Source organism: Heloderma suspectum, chromosome 15, assembly GCF_057233095.1.
Source record: "Heloderma suspectum isolate Gila_16-S chromosome 15, 16-S_ref, whole genome shotgun sequence".
Taxonomy (NCBI): domain Eukaryota; kingdom Metazoa; phylum Chordata; class Lepidosauria; order Squamata; family Helodermatidae; genus Heloderma; species Heloderma suspectum.
In genome coordinates, this window is record NC_139472.1 from 5127282 (window position 1) to 5142035 (window position 14754).

Here is a 14754-nt window from a genome sequence, read left to right on the forward strand (position 1 = left end):
CACCAGGAAGTTCTTCCAAATATTTCATTAAAATCCCTTCCTGTCATTTGAACCAGTTGGTTCCAGGTCCTACCCCCAGAAAGCAGAGAACAAATTTGCTCCATCATCTCTGTGACAATCCTTCAAATATTTGTAGAGGGCTATCAGGTCACTTCTTAATTGTCTCTTCTCCAGGAGAAACCTACCCACCTCTGTATCTTATCATTAGCTGCCATAAGGGTAACATATGAAAGTCAGGATATCAATTGAGCAAATAAATAAAATTTGGCTTCATTAATGCAGCACTGGCCATGCAACGTAGCATTACCAGCTTTACACAGTTGTACTATTTGTACTATTTGTTTCAGCAGCCAAGTGAATACTTGGGTTGATAGCCCCTAACCACTACCTCCCCAAATTGAGAGCCAGTGTAGTGTAGTGGTGAGAGTGACAGACTGGGAGCTGGAAGATCCAGGTTCTAGTCCCCACTCGGCCATGGAAGCTCACTGGGTGACTTTGGGCCAGTCACAGACTCTCAGCCCAACCTACCTCACAGGGTTGTTGCTGTGAGGATACAACAGAGAGGAGGAGGATAATGTAAGCCGCCTTGGGTTCCTTGCAAGAGGAAAAAAGGCGGGATATAAATGCAATAATAAATAATAAATTAATGGCCTGGATTGCCAGCCCTTAAAGAAATAGGTCTGGTCTTAGATTGCTTAGATGCAATATTGTATTTTTTTTTTTTTTTAAAGAGCAAGATACACACAGCAGTGGATGTAAAGTGTTCTCCCTCTTGTCCTAGAAAAGCGCCAAAAAACCCCAAAAAACAAAAACAATAAACGGGAGGCTCATCATCCGATGTAAGCTGCTTGAAACAGGAACACACAAGTATTTCCATTCTTAGATCTCTCAAAGACAAAATTACCGAGAAGTGGGCAGGGTTCCCAGGAAATTTGCTGCTTGGGAACAGAAGGTGCCCAGCCAGTCCTGTTTGTCAACAGCAGAAGCCACGCCCTCGCTCTAGGAGCTGCGAAGCTGGCCAATAGGAGGCCCTGTGTTGGCATGTGGCAGGGACAGGTAATGCTGATAAAACTCACCTGCGAGACCAGAGGATATAAAAGATACTCAAGTAATTGCCCCTGCTCCAGTAATAGGACTGGTGCCCTCTGAGGGGACAACTGTGTGAGCTACCATCTGCTGATCTGGGAAGTTTCCCAGAGAAATCCCAGTACAGTACAGAATTTCTCATGCCGTAAAACGAGTGGAAGTTCATTTTAAAACAAAAGAATCAGAAGTTGCAGTTGACTGTTCTCCAGGGAGAGGAAAAGAAGCCAGAATATGCTCTTCTGCTGCTAAAAAATTCACAGTCCTGGACAGGTAAGTTTCCTTTCTTGTTCTTTCCTCACTGGTTTTTGAGTCAGCAAAAAGTTGCTTAAAGTTTGTCACAGGGTCATTTAGGACCAAAGGGGGACCCAAATAGCAACCCTCCTTTGGTGAACATATGAGGGCCAATCCACTGGAAAGTTGTCCTCTGAAGCGAGCAGAGCGGCACAAACGTCTGGTTGTTCACATCTCTGCTCTGCCACAGTGTAACGATACAGCCTTGGGTGCATCGTGGTTCTTCAGCCGATGTTCTTCCACATGTAAATCATGAATGAGTTATAACCTAACGATAACCTCAAAAAGTTTTTGCAAAGAGGTAAGGCAGCCTTAAGATCAAAATGTTTTCTTGAGGAGGCTATGGAGCATTGATTTATTTTTAATTTCTTTGTATACTGCCTTTAAGAGTGATACAGCCCTCTCAAGGCACAACAATATCATATCATATAAAATCAATATATTGTTATAAAATACAAGATCAGTATGAAAAAACTCAACCAAAATGTATCATCTAAAACAAACAGTAAACCCAAACAGCAACAATGTAAAAATCATCATCAGCCAGTTTCAAATTAACCAGTAAAAGCAGATGTGAACAGCCAGAACTTTAAAGCCCATTTAAAAACCCACAGTGATGGGGCCGCTACCAAAAAGGCACTGTCTCTTTTGCCCACCAGCCTAACGGATCTTGCCAGAGGGCAATGCCTTAGCGGCTGATCTTATGGGGCTGGGCGGGTGCAAGCTGGACGGGTACAAGCGGTCTTTCAGATAACCTGGTCCCATGCCATTTAGGGTTGTACAGGGAGCAGATGCTTTTAAACTTACAAAATAAATGGGACTAAATATGAAGGAGAACTTTTTACCAGTTAAAACTTAGTGAGGCAACGAAGTTTTGGAGCAAGGGTGTGGAATGGCTGATCCAAAGGTTGTTTTAGAATTAGATGAGATCAACCCATCTTGAGAGATGGTTAAAGGATAACTGAAATGGCCTGAAGGGCAAAGGAGGTGGCCTTTCGAAAGATGCCTCTGAGCGTTGGATATTATGTGACTCCACCTGCCAACATGTGGAGTCAAACATCCTGGCTCTTGGTCATTTAATGATCTTAAACATGGCAATTGTGTGACATCAAAAACCATGGAGGATGTTGACGCGGGACATCATATGTAGATCATGTGACCAGAGGTGGAAATGGTTTTAGATTTCTTTTAGGCCCTGTTATTAAAAAAAAAACAAAAAAGGTCTTCCACCGGTCTGCCTTTTAAAGATAGATTTAAATATCGATCACGCTATTTCTGATGTCTGGAGGTGCGTGCCGCTGCTTCTGTAGCCCAGATGGCACCATCCACGCACAAGAGGGAGGTATCAGCAGGTTCAGGAAAATTCCATCTTTTGCAGAAGTACAGAAAACTTTAAAAACAAGAAACAAAAAAAGTGAGACTGCGCCACCCCCCAAACCAGCCCAGTGAGTATTGAGCTTGCCCAGTGACCACAGAACACTGGCTGATTATTATGGGGGAAACCAGGAGGGTGGGGGAATGGAGTGTCCTGAACAGGAGCACTCCATACTGCGACATTCCGTTGTAGTGTCATAACCCCATTCTCAAGATTTCAGCAGTCACCAGCTCAGCTGAGATGTTTTGTTGAGGCCGTAAAGCCACAATGTCTCCAGTGAGGGGAGTTTGCATCTGGACTCGTATATTTGGGACCCTGTATTACAGAGGTGGGCAGAGAAGGTAGATCTCCAGATGGTTAGGGCTTCAATTCCCAGAAGCCCCTGCCAGCATAGCCAATGATCAAGAATCCTGGGAGTTGAAGTCCGAAACATCTGGCGATCTACTTTCTGCCCACCCCTGTTGTGTACATCACATCACCCCTAAAGCTCTATACGTTGGCACAAAGTTTCCAGACCCCAAAGTGCTTTTTACCCTGCCTTTACATCCTTCCTTACCTTGAAGAAATACAAGGTGACAGTATTCACGGTTCTCTCCGACCCCACCCTTACCACCATTTTATCTTCACAGCAAAGACATGTTAGGCCTAGAGCGCAGCCCAAGGTGACCGAGGTGACTGAGGGAGGTTAATGACGGTAAGGGATTTGAACTCTGGGCTCCTGGGTTGCAGGCGCCATTCCCAAAGCTAACCACTGCACCACACTGTTTTAGAAACTCAGTGCATGTGTTTTTAAAAGCTGGTGTATAGCCCGACCTAGTCTTTCCTAAACTTGATTCTGGGCCATGCTACTCTGCCACAAGAAAGAAATGAAGGGTGCCATCCTATGCATGTTTAGACAGAACAAAGTCCTACAACACCCAGTATGCCCCAGCCAGTTGTAGGACTTCTTTCTGTCTAAACATACATAGGATTGTGCCTATGTATGTTTAGGAACATGTCTAGGTATGTTTAGGATTATTCCTGGGAACCCAAAGCACCAACCCATATGGGAGGCTCCCCATAGCATCTCTGTGAGATTCCCTGCTCTGACTTTGTCTTGTTCCAAGCATGCTCCGCGGGTACGGAGGATTCCTGCACTGAGCAGGGGGTTGGACTCGATGGCCTTGTAGGCCCCTTCCAACCCTACTGTTCTATGATCCTATGGTACAATGGTACACAGGCAATTGTATCACATCTCTCACGTGGGTAGAATGGTCCAATCACTCTCAGAGCAGAGGTACAATTTAATCACCTGCCATCAGAGGAGACTCCCTGTTGCATCTCTCTATGACTCGCTGATCTGAGCATGAATCACTGATTAGAATGAGGTATGCGCAGAGCAGTGACTCATGTGCATGCACAGAGGCTGGGCTCCTCTAAGCAAGAGTAGTTCTTTCCCTAACACATGCATCTTTTTAAAAAGTGTGTAACAGAGGCACCATGGTTTACTGGTTACAGAGTCGGAGTGGGATGGAGAGACCCAGGTGCAAGTCCCTGTTCAGCAAAAAAGTTCACCGGGTGACCAGGCACACTCTCTCAGCCTAACCTACCTCACAGGGTTGTTGTGAAGACAACATGGGGTAGGGGAGAACCATGCTCACAACCCTGAACTCCTTGAGGACAGGGTAGGGTAAAAACACAAATAAATAATAGATCTTTGGGAGATGTAAGAGTGAAGTGTGTCTCTAGTTTTAATTTTTGTTGCGGGGCAGTGGCAGGGTCTTGTGTTCCCATCAGAAATTTGAGGAGCCCTTCTCTCCAGGAGTAAAGTTAAGTAGTTTTAGACTCTGAACGTCGTGGCCTTACAGGGGAGACCCGTTTTTTTGATGGCGATGTGCATTCATTCACTCACTTCCAAATGTGTCGAGTGAGCCCTCCTGCTACTTCTGCTGAGAGGGGCCCTGGTCCTTGGCCGCAAAGTCCTACCCGGATGGCGCCATTGCAGCCCAGATTCACAGCTACAGCTGACTTAGTAAGGCAGGAGTAGGCAACCTGGGGCCCTCCAGACGCTTTGGACTACAACTCCCGTCAGCACCAGCGCTCGCGGCCAATGATCAAGAATTATGGGAGTTGTAGTTCACAACATCTGGAAGGTGCCAGGTTGCCTATCCCTGCACTAGGCAGGGCCAGCGCCAAGAGTCGGCATGGTTGGGCACCTGCCAAGGGCCCGCACCCCAGCAGGGGCCCACGGATAAGAGCGCCCTGGATTTGCTCCTCCTCTTCACCATTGCAAGCTGCTTGCTCGCTTGCTGCTCACTCTGGCCCAGACAACAGTGGCAGTGAGAAGGAGGAGCAGGAGATGCCGTGGCCTCCTGCACCCTGGCTCTCTGCCTGCCAAGCAAGCAAGGGGCAGCCATGATGAGAAAGAGGAGGGGGAGCACGAACAGCTGGTGACCATGGCAGTGAGAAGGGGGACTCAGTGAAGGTGTCTTGCCTGAGGGACTGCCAAAAACTGGAGCCTACGATGGTTTAAGACCATTAGTTCCAAAGCACACAGAATGGAGGAGTGGTTGCAGGAACTGGGTATATTTCACCTGGAGAAGAGACGATGCAGAGACAATCCGATAGCCATCTACAAATCTTTGAAGAGCTTTCACGTAGATGATGGAGCCAAATTTGTTCTCTGTTGCTCCACAGAGCAGGACCCAAAGTAATGGGTCCGAATGACAAGGAAGGGCATTTTGGACTAACCATCAGGAAGGGTGTCCTGATGGTACAAGCTTGTTAGAGGTTTTGAAGCAGAGGCCCACGGCCACCCATCAGGGGCGCTATATCAGCAGGTTTCCTGCATCGGCGTTGGGTTTGACTAGGTGACCTTTGAGCTCCATGGGAAGCTTGAGGGAGATAAACGCCAAGGGAGTCATGGCTGCCTCCAGCAGGGGTGTTGACCCTCTTCAGCCCGAGGGCCACATTCAGTTTTGGAGACACTGTCGGGGGCCTCATTCTAGCGGTGGTGAGACTGATGGCAAAATGGGGCAGGGCCAAAGAAAAACTGGGAAAGGTAAAAAATGCACACATGCCCCAGCGTATTTTTGCTTAAAGCTTTTCCTGCCAGTAACAAAACCTTAGGAGAGCCATTTCAACCTTTTAGATTGGGAGCGGGGGGAGCAGCATAAATGCCAGTCGTCGGCACTCAAGGGAAAGGGGCCTGGCTAGGGAGCGGGAGCATGGTCCCCTGGGGAATCCCAGAGGGCCAGATCGGGACATGCCAGATTTTGCCTTGAGATTCTGCACCCCTGGTCCCTACCACTGGGTAAACAAAGGTACGCTACTATTAAACAAGGATGATCCATTCTTTGCCATTTCAGCAAATAGCCATGGATAGAACAAGTACAATTTCCCTCACAAGGGATAAGTACCTTCCCTGCAAGAATAAGACCCTCAGAGGCCCACCGTGCCCATGCTGAGTCGCCTACGAAGCTTAGTTTATTGATTTTAAATCAGGCTGGAATTAGATGAGCAATATTTGTAGCTGTTGCCACAAAAGACCTGGGCCTTCTTTTGGCCCTTGGCATGTGACCATTGCACGTGGGCAGGCACAAAGAGAGCGGGTGCGAGTCAATCTACGGACTCATCAGAGCATCCCCACCTGAGTAGGCATCTCGCCTGCATCTCGTGGGGTGACTCCACCCTTCTGGCTGAATTTTAATTCCAGAGCCTAGTCTAGTCTGAGAAACAGGCTCTACTTGTTCAGTGAGTGGAAGGAAATTAATGTCTCTTCTTCCTGGCTCTAAGCATCCTGGCTGTTTTCAGGCAACCAGTCCTATTGGACACAGGGCTCCACATGGTGAGTGTGTGTTTGTGTGTGTGTGTGTGTGTATGTGTGGTTTTTTAAACACCTCCCACCAGTTTCCAGAAATCTTAGGAGGATTGCTAAACTGACACATAAGCACTGTTCAAGTCTTCTGGATTCGCAGAAAAGAGGCAGCATGGTACATTGGTTAGAGTGTTGGACTAGGATGGGGGTGGGGGAGAGACTGTGTTCAAATCCCTATTCAGCTGTGAGGCTCACTCAGTCTCCCACCCCCACCCCACTGGCAGGGTTGTTGTGAGGATAAAAGTGGAGAGGGTGAACAGCTTCATGCTAAAATTTGCTGGTGGTTTTGGCAGGCTAATAGTGGGAATTCAAGTTTTTGACAGAATTTGCTTGTAATTCCCACCCACGTCCCATTCATTTCTGTCCTATTCAGGAGGTGAAATTTCAAACTATTTGGGAGCAGGGCCTTTTCCGACATAGCCCCATAATATAGAACATGCTTCCCTGGGAACAGTGGTGCAGTTAGGCAATTTTAGCTGTTGGACTTAATTGTTTTACACCGGCACCTCCCTTTAGATGGTAATATGTATTAGTTCATTCCTCTAGAGTTCTGGCTGGTTCTAACTAAAACCTAGAATCAATTCACAGTACCACCAAAACTGGAGTCACCAGCCTCCACTGGCTAGCCCTTCTCTTTGGGGGGCCCCTCCTGCTTATTTTCCTGAGTGGTGGGGCCCTGCGCTTGTACCCCCAAGGTCCTGCCCTGATCTTATCTCTGCCTGGGAGGTTCATCTCCTCCTCTGGCTTCCGTTTGGAAACAGCGAAATACATGTTTTATTGCACTACGCATCTAGGAATTCGATTTTTTGTGTGTCAGCGGATGCCTTCCAAGCATTTTATTTATTGTTAGGCGTTGGCTTTAAGATGTTTTGTCAGTTTTAATTTTCTGCTGCGTAAACAAACCTGCCGACGTTTTGTTGAAAGGCGTTTATGAGTACAATAAATGAATTATCGGCTCCGCCACAGTCCCCAGAAGACCTTGCAAGGGTGGAAAAGAAGGCCCAGGCACAACACACCAGGCAGGAGTCAGGGCTGCAGATCACGAACTGGAAGTCAGATGCCGCAAATAAGGTTAACCAGGCAAAGTCCCATCCTATTAAATAAAAATAATTGGCTGCAACTGGTGGGCAGGTCCAGTCAGAACCGGAACTAAAGCAGGTAAACAGCTGCCATCAATGAGCAGGAGATAAGACCTTCCCGGGCCAAGCAAGAATTCAGCGGAGACAGCCAAGGTTAAGACAACAAGGAAGTTGCCAAATTGGAATTCCAGAGAACGGCTTCGGAATCCCCCCGCCCCCTGCAGCTTGCTCTGCGATGTCATCCTTGCGAGGCAGAAATCAGAATCCCGGTGGGCATGAAAAGCAGCTGAGACGTTTGGGGTTCAGCCAGCGGTGCAGTGGAACCAGGGCTCGAAGGGACGCAGCGCCGTGATTTTTTTAGCACATCATCCGCCACCCAGACATCCCTGCCTCCTCCAAGCTGCGCCGCAATTCTCACGGTAGCGGAGGGGAAATGAATTTTCCCAGCAACACTATATTGTCCCTTCCTGCAATGCAAAGCATTTTGCGGTGGCTTGGTCTTGAATGAACAATTGAGACCTATTCGCTTGACAAAAGCCCTGCTCCGGGGCAGGTGACCACTCCTAGAACTGGCTTGTTGATATGGATCAACGCAGCTGCCTGCATTTTTTGCCCCTCCTTGGGGGCGTGGCTGTGGGGGCTGTCACGATGAGCACCTGCACGTCAAAATTTACCACGATGCCACTGCATTTAGCTAGGGGGGCCCTGTGTCCTACTGCACAAAGGACAGTCCCCTATTTCTGGGGTCTGTGACCCCCAGTGTACATGGGGACACCTCTTGAAACCCACCAGCCTTGCTGACCCTCTTGATTTTCCTTTAAAGATGTTTTAAAAATTATTTTAACTGGGAGGCAAAGAAAAAAGCCCGCTTTCTGGTGCCATCTTGATTTGCGTTCGAAAGAACTGTCCTGTAGCTCAGACCTCTCTGCCTTGTACGCCGGTTCTTCGACAGGTTACTTCGTTTTAGTCCCACCCATTTGCCTTCTGGGAGACGAGGGTTGTGTCACCGGCCATGCCCACCCTGGCAGCCATTTCATAAATGGGCAAGCTCTCCCTTCCCCTCGGCAGCCATTTTGTGAGAGCGCCCACAACACCCCAAACGCTCCAAAGGTGCCCACGTTCCACATCTAGCGAGTCAGGACCCGTGTTCTCTCCGCTGCTGCCGCCGCTGCTGCCCCCTCCACTGAATGGAGTTGTCTGTCTGTCTGTCCTAGGCTTTTGTACAGCTGCCCAGCACACCACCACCGCCTCCTCCTCTACCATCACCGCCACTGCACAGGCTAAATAGCCTCCCCTAGAGAGATCCCTTGTGGATTTCATGGAGACGGCAACACTCCTCTCTTCTCACCTGAGGAGAAGCAGCGGCTGGGGTATGTTTTTATGCTTTCTATTTTGTGGCTCTGCTCTTTTCTCTCCCCTGCTTTACAGTGGAGGTACTGGAGGTGACGGGAGGTGGTGGAGCTGACGGCAGCTGAAGCCTAAGGTGGTGGCAGTAAAGTCAAGAACACAGGGGCCTTGCTGGATCAGGCCAAAAAGGATCCATCTAGCTCCAGCATTCTGCTTCCAACAGGGGACAGCTGGATACTTCTGCCTGCATGCATGGTGATGGTTTTCCCTTGTCATCTATTGAGAGGTCTACTATTATATGTGGAGGTTCCATTGAGCTGGTGTGGATAGGTGCCTTCCTCCTTACATTTGTCTCCTCCCTTTGAAAAGGGATTTCTTTAAGCTCTTGGAGATGGCTGAAACATTTGTGCTTGATCCATTCATAGAATCATAGAATAGTAGGGTTGGAAGGGGCCTACAAGGCCATCGAGTCCAACCCACTGCTCGATGCAGGAATCCATCCTTGAACCGGGCCAGGGTTTTTTCACCTCAGGCAGCAACAGGTCTTAGGCCAGTCCGTGGGATTCACCGATAGCCACGCCCCCTTCTGCTGGCCACACCCCATTTACACCGACCACCCATCGTTGGTGGCTTCCCGCTTTTTGCACATTTTTTTCCTCCGTTCAAAAAGGTTGAAATGCCTCTCCTAAAGCTTACTTACTGGCGGGAAGAGCTGTAAGCCACAACATTCAGCTATTTTTGGCCCCGCCTCTTTCATCTGTGGCCCCACCCACCACCAGAATGGGGCCCCTGAAAGCATCTCCAAAACTGAATCTGGGGCCCCTGCTGAAAGGGGCTCGACACCTCTGACTTAGTGGCTGTCAGGATCCTTGCGAAGGATGCTAGACTCATCGGACCTTGCTCTGATCCAGCAAGGCGCGTCTGCTCTTAAGCAAGGGTGCAGACTCAGGACCACTTAACGCCTTCACCCCTGCCTTTGTGAATTTCAGCACACACGGCTGGACCGCAGGGATTCCAGTGGAGAAAGGAGACCAATGCAGGCAGGGCCGCTCCCCCTCTAACGCACAGAATTCTCAGTTTGGAAATGTTAGCTCTTGAGGGCCAGCGTGGTGGAGTGGCGAGAGTCCTGGACTGGGAGCCGGGCGATCTGGGTTCTAGTCCCCACTCGGCTGTGGAAGCTCACTGGGTGACTTTGGGCCAGTCACAGACTCAGCCCAACCTACCTCACAGGGTTGTAGTTGTGAGGACAAAATGGAGAAAAGGAGGAGAATGTAAGTTGCCTTGGGTTCCTTGCAAGAGGAAACAAGGCGGGATATAAATGCAATAAATAAACAAATAATAAATACATGTGGTTTCAAGCAAAAACTGAAAGCAAACCACAGTAGGTGGTTCTACAACAAAGTGTTGCAGTGTGGAGGCCCAGCCAGCCAGGCCTTGCTCACGGATACTCCATTACATACCCCCCTCCCCTGTGGTTTTCCATTCTTCTCCCACCACTCAGCAATGTGTTTTGTCACCCCTGAGCATGCTCAGACTTCCCCGGGCAGTTGCCTGTATTGTCCCCCCCCCCCAGATTTACACTTCTGCAGACTCTGGGGTCCCCCCGAGCTGGCCGGCTCCTCCCTGCTGTGTGGGGGCGGTGCTGTTTTGGCTACATAAAAGACCAGCACTCAGAGAGACTGCGTTTACTCAGTGGAGACTGGTGGCTCCGATGTCAGTGGGGCGGTGTGCAGAACCCGCTTTGGGGATTGGGTCCAGCACCTTGGATCGCTCCTTTATAGTTCTGGAACCCAGAGTGGATTCACAGCCCCACTGACATCGGAGTCTCCACCAAGTTTGCAATCAGTATTTAGCAGGGGTGGGGAACCTCTTTCAGCCCAGGGGCCAAATGCAATTTCAGAGAAGCTCTCGGGGGCTGCATTCCAGTGGTGGGCAAGGCTGGAGCTAAAAAGGTGCAGGGCCAAAACCAACAGTGTATTTAAGCGTAAAGCTCTTGGTGCTAATCACTAAGTCATGTGAGAGCCATTCCAACCTTCTAGACCGGGGTGGGAGGATTTGGCCTACGGCTTCGGGGCTCAACACCCCTGCTTTAGCCGAAAGGGCTCTCAGAGTGGCTACAGAAGAAGAATAACAGCTAAGATCGTCCCGGCTGTCAGGCTAAGGACAGTGGAGAATTTTATTCAGTATGCATTTTCCAGCGCCTGTTCCCACACGTAGCCCGCTTTCTGCTGCTATCCTCACTTTGGTTCTGGTTTCTTTTGTCTCCCCAGAGTCCGTCATGTCCTGCTTCTCCCAGGTCTGGCACACTGAAGTGCCAGACTCCCCTCCCATGAGCCCCATCAGTCCTGTGCCGGCTGCCCCACATGAGATCCCCATCCCGCTCAGCCCCATTGTGATCACCTCCCCCTCGGCGGAGAGGCCCCGGGTGTGCTCCCCCATCTGCTCGCCGGTGGGCTCCCCCATGGACGGGAAGGCCAGGCTTGGCTCCCCGACGGACCGGCCCACCTCGCCCATCGAGTGCTCCATCTGCTTCAACACGTACGACAACCTCTTCAAGACCCCCAAGGTCCTCCAATGCCAACACACCTTCTGCTTGGAGTGCCTGGCCCGCCTGGCTGCCGCCCTCCCGCCCAACTGTGCCGAAGACCAGCTCCCGTGCCCGTTCTGCCGGCAAGTCACCGACATCCCGGTCGAAGGGCCGCCGGGCCTCCAGACGAGCAGGCAGCTCTTGGCCACCCTCCCGCCCGAGCTGCAGCGGGAGAAGGTGCTCTGGATGGAAGGCACCAAGCTGTGCTGCCGGCAGTCGTCCGACCCGGAGAACGCCGATGCCTGCATCAGCATCGACATCGCCCCCAGCAAGCCCGAGATCCCCGAGACGCCCACGGAAGGCTTAGTCTGGAGGCTCTCGCGCTGCGACATGTGCGACGACTGGAAGCGCATCGTCCTGCTCTCGGCATTGATCATTATCCTCTTCTGCATCATCCTGTGGCCGGTTCAGTGCGCCCTGAAGACGGGCAACCTGAGGTGCTTCACCAGGACCTTCACAGTGACGCCACATTATGTGCCACAACCTCATCTCACCACCCCAGCTCCGACGATGGACGCCGTCAACCTCGTAGAGTGACCCACGGCTGCCTCCGCCAGAGTCCGACTGGGAGGGGGCCACAGCTCCTGCTTTGCATGCCAAAGGTCCCAGGTTCAATCCCCGGCATCTCCAGGTTTTTCATGGTTGATCTTTTTAAGAAAAGAAGAGGATCAGGTGGCAGGTGAAACACCGCTTGCCCAAGTCCTTGGTGAGCGACAACCAGTCAGTGTAGACCAGGAGCGTTGAACCTCTTTTAAGCCCAAGAGGCGAAATCACTTTCAGACGAGCTCTCAGGGGCCACATGCCAGGGGCCTACAGTGAAAAAGGCATGGCCAAAATTCCAAAATTGCCAGCCTATTGTAGCTTAAAGCTCTTACTGCCAGGCAATAAGGCGTAGGAGAGGGATTTCAACCTTTTAGAATGGGGCAGGGAGGAACGTGAAACTATGAAATCATTGGCAGTTGGAAGAAAGGGGTGTGACCATCTGTGGAATGTTGGAAGGCCAGATTTGGCCCACGATGCTAAGGTTCAACACCCCTGGTCAGTGCTGGCCGACTGGAGAAACCAGTGGACAGACCTGGTAGAGGGCACCAGGAGACGTTCCAACACAACTCACAGAGATGCCTTCTGCTCATCCACATCCTTACTTCACATATCCTTGCTGCTTTTTCCACATACCTCTGACAACATAATGCAACTAAAGAACATTGCTCAGTGTATGCATGCCCCCAGGTTTACTGATCCGTTAACTCCCTTTGTTACTCCAAATGGCCATGCAACAGACACACACAGAGCAACCTTTTACAAAACTGTGATGTCCTGTTTCTGTTTGGGATGTATGGAATAATGGGCTTAAGTGACAGGAAGCCAGATTCCGGCTGAACATCAGGAAAAGCTTCATGACCATTACAGCAATACGACAAAGGACCAATGACCTATGGAGGCGGTGGGCTCTCCCACACTGGAGGCAGTCAAGATGAGGCTGGACAGCCATCTGTCAGGGATGCTTTGATTTGGACTCCTGCACTGAGCAGGGGGTTGGACTTGATGGCTTTGTAGGCCCCTTCCAGCCCTACTATTCTACGATACTATGATTCTATGAATCATCAGCCAGGGGTTCAGAATGTACACCACCACCACCCCCTTGGCTATTCACGGTGGAAGAACAATAAAAAGGACCTCTTTCTACAGACCATCGACAACTGAAATGAAGTACATGTGTGAACGATGTCTTGAAGGGAAATATTTAATTTTTTATGTGTTATTAAACATTTCAAGTTTGATATAAATGGAGATGTGTGGTACTGTTATACTGACTGTGGTTTTGCAGGCCTGAATTTTGTTTTGCTCAGGAGGGTGGAACAAAGTGGAGTTGAGCAAGACAAAGGAGATGGGATAAGATTTTTCGGGAAGAGGAAAAGGGCCCCTGTCCCTTTAACAGCAAGGGGAAAGAGGGAATTTTGACAGGTGCAGCTTCTCACATCACAGAGGCACAGGGCAGCAAGAAATGTATCCCAGGTAAACTTCCCACTCCACCACTATTAAAGACACAGGAAGCCTTTTCTCCTTCACAGCTTCATGAGCATTTCCCCCCCTACCCTCTTCCATTCATCCAGTTAATTCATATAATACAGAATTCGAGAGCTTGGGGGGTGTTGATTGGGGAGGGAGGTGGAATAGGGCTGATCCTATGTGTGCAGATCCTAAAATCTATGAGTCGGAGGGGGTCTTGGAGGCCATCTAGTCTAATCCAGTGGAGGCTGATGGCTCTGATGTCAGTGGAGTGGTGAGCCCGCTCCAGAGTTCAATCAGAACTCTAAAGGAGCTATTGCATATTTGGACCACAGCTTAGCTATCCAACATATTTGGGGCTTCCCCAGATGTTGCAAAGCCAATCCCAAACAGTTTAAAACAGTTTTAAAAGAGGGTTCTACAACCCCTGGTACACACCCTTCCTCCAGAATGCTTTTCTATGCACAGAGGATTCCTCAGCAGTAAGGATGGGTAATAATTTTGTTCAGTTCATTTTTTGATAAGAACTTCCCAGAATGTGCAAATTCCTTCATAAACAGGATGGAAAAAACTTAAGATTAAAAAAAAAAAAATCAAATGTAGAAGAATTTGAAACAGATTCATCCGTGCAGGTGGAGGGTTTTGAGTGCTTTGCTCTTAACAGTCTGGCTTTGGATCCCTGTGTGCTCAACCAGGTTTGTGGTGCTGAATTAAGGTTGCCACCTCTTTTTTTCTGAGAGTCTCCTCATCTTTAAGAGCTACATGGTAGTAAGGATGTACGAAAGGGACTTACCTTGTCCCGCAGCTTGCTTCACGGTGGGGGGGAGGCGCTTCGCTTCTCCCCCTGAAGTTCAGGTGAGGGGGGGGAGGCGCCCCGCCTCGCCCGGCCGAAATTCAGGCCAGGGAGAAGCGCCCCGTCTCCCCGGCCGCGAAAGAGTGAAAAAAAACAACAACCCATGATAGGCTATGTAATGTTTAACATAGCCTATCACGGCTAGATTTCCAAAGTCAGCCGTGATAGGCTACGTTAATCGTCACGTAGCCTATCACGGGTGACTTTGGAAAAAAACAAAAAAAGCGCATATGCAAATGGCGGCAGCCCATGGGTGCCGCCATTTGCGTT

The 14754-nt window shown here is 49.8% G+C and overlaps 1 protein-coding gene across 3 annotated transcripts; it reads left to right on the forward strand.

The window, feature by feature from the left end:
• The first annotated feature begins 1122 nt into the window (after positions 1-1122).
• Positions 1123-13412, forward strand: RNF223 (ring finger protein 223). Of its 3 annotated transcripts, none has more exons than XM_084822094.1 (3): positions 1123-1356; positions 8902-9057; positions 11305-13412. In XM_084822094.1, exons 2-3 carry the CDS (start codon positions 9006-9008, stop codon positions 12156-12158), a joined length of 906 nt encoding a protein of 301 aa, XP_084678220.1. In that variant the 5' UTR covers positions 1123-1356; positions 8902-9005; the 3' UTR covers positions 12159-13412. The 3 variants fall into 3 exon arrangements, with proteins under 3 accessions (XP_084678220.1, XP_084678221.1, XP_084678222.1); XM_084822095.1 differs by lacking the exon at positions 8902-9057 and adding an exon at positions 9116-9289 and having other exon boundaries at positions 11305-13405; XM_084822096.1 differs by lacking the exon at positions 8902-9057 and having other exon boundaries at positions 11305-13405.
• Positions 13413-14754: the final 1342 nt, after the last annotated feature.

Excerpts from the sequence above, each read along its gene's own strand:
- RNF223 (XM_084822094.1), top strand. The coding sequence starts at position 9,006 with ATGGAGACGGCAACACTCCTCTCTTCTCACCTGAGGAGAAGCAGCGGC. Across the intron at positions 9,058-11,304 it reads GAGGAGAAGCAGCGGCTGGG|AGTCCGTCATGTCCTGCTTC; the intron begins GTATGTTTTTAT and ends TTGTCTCCCCAG.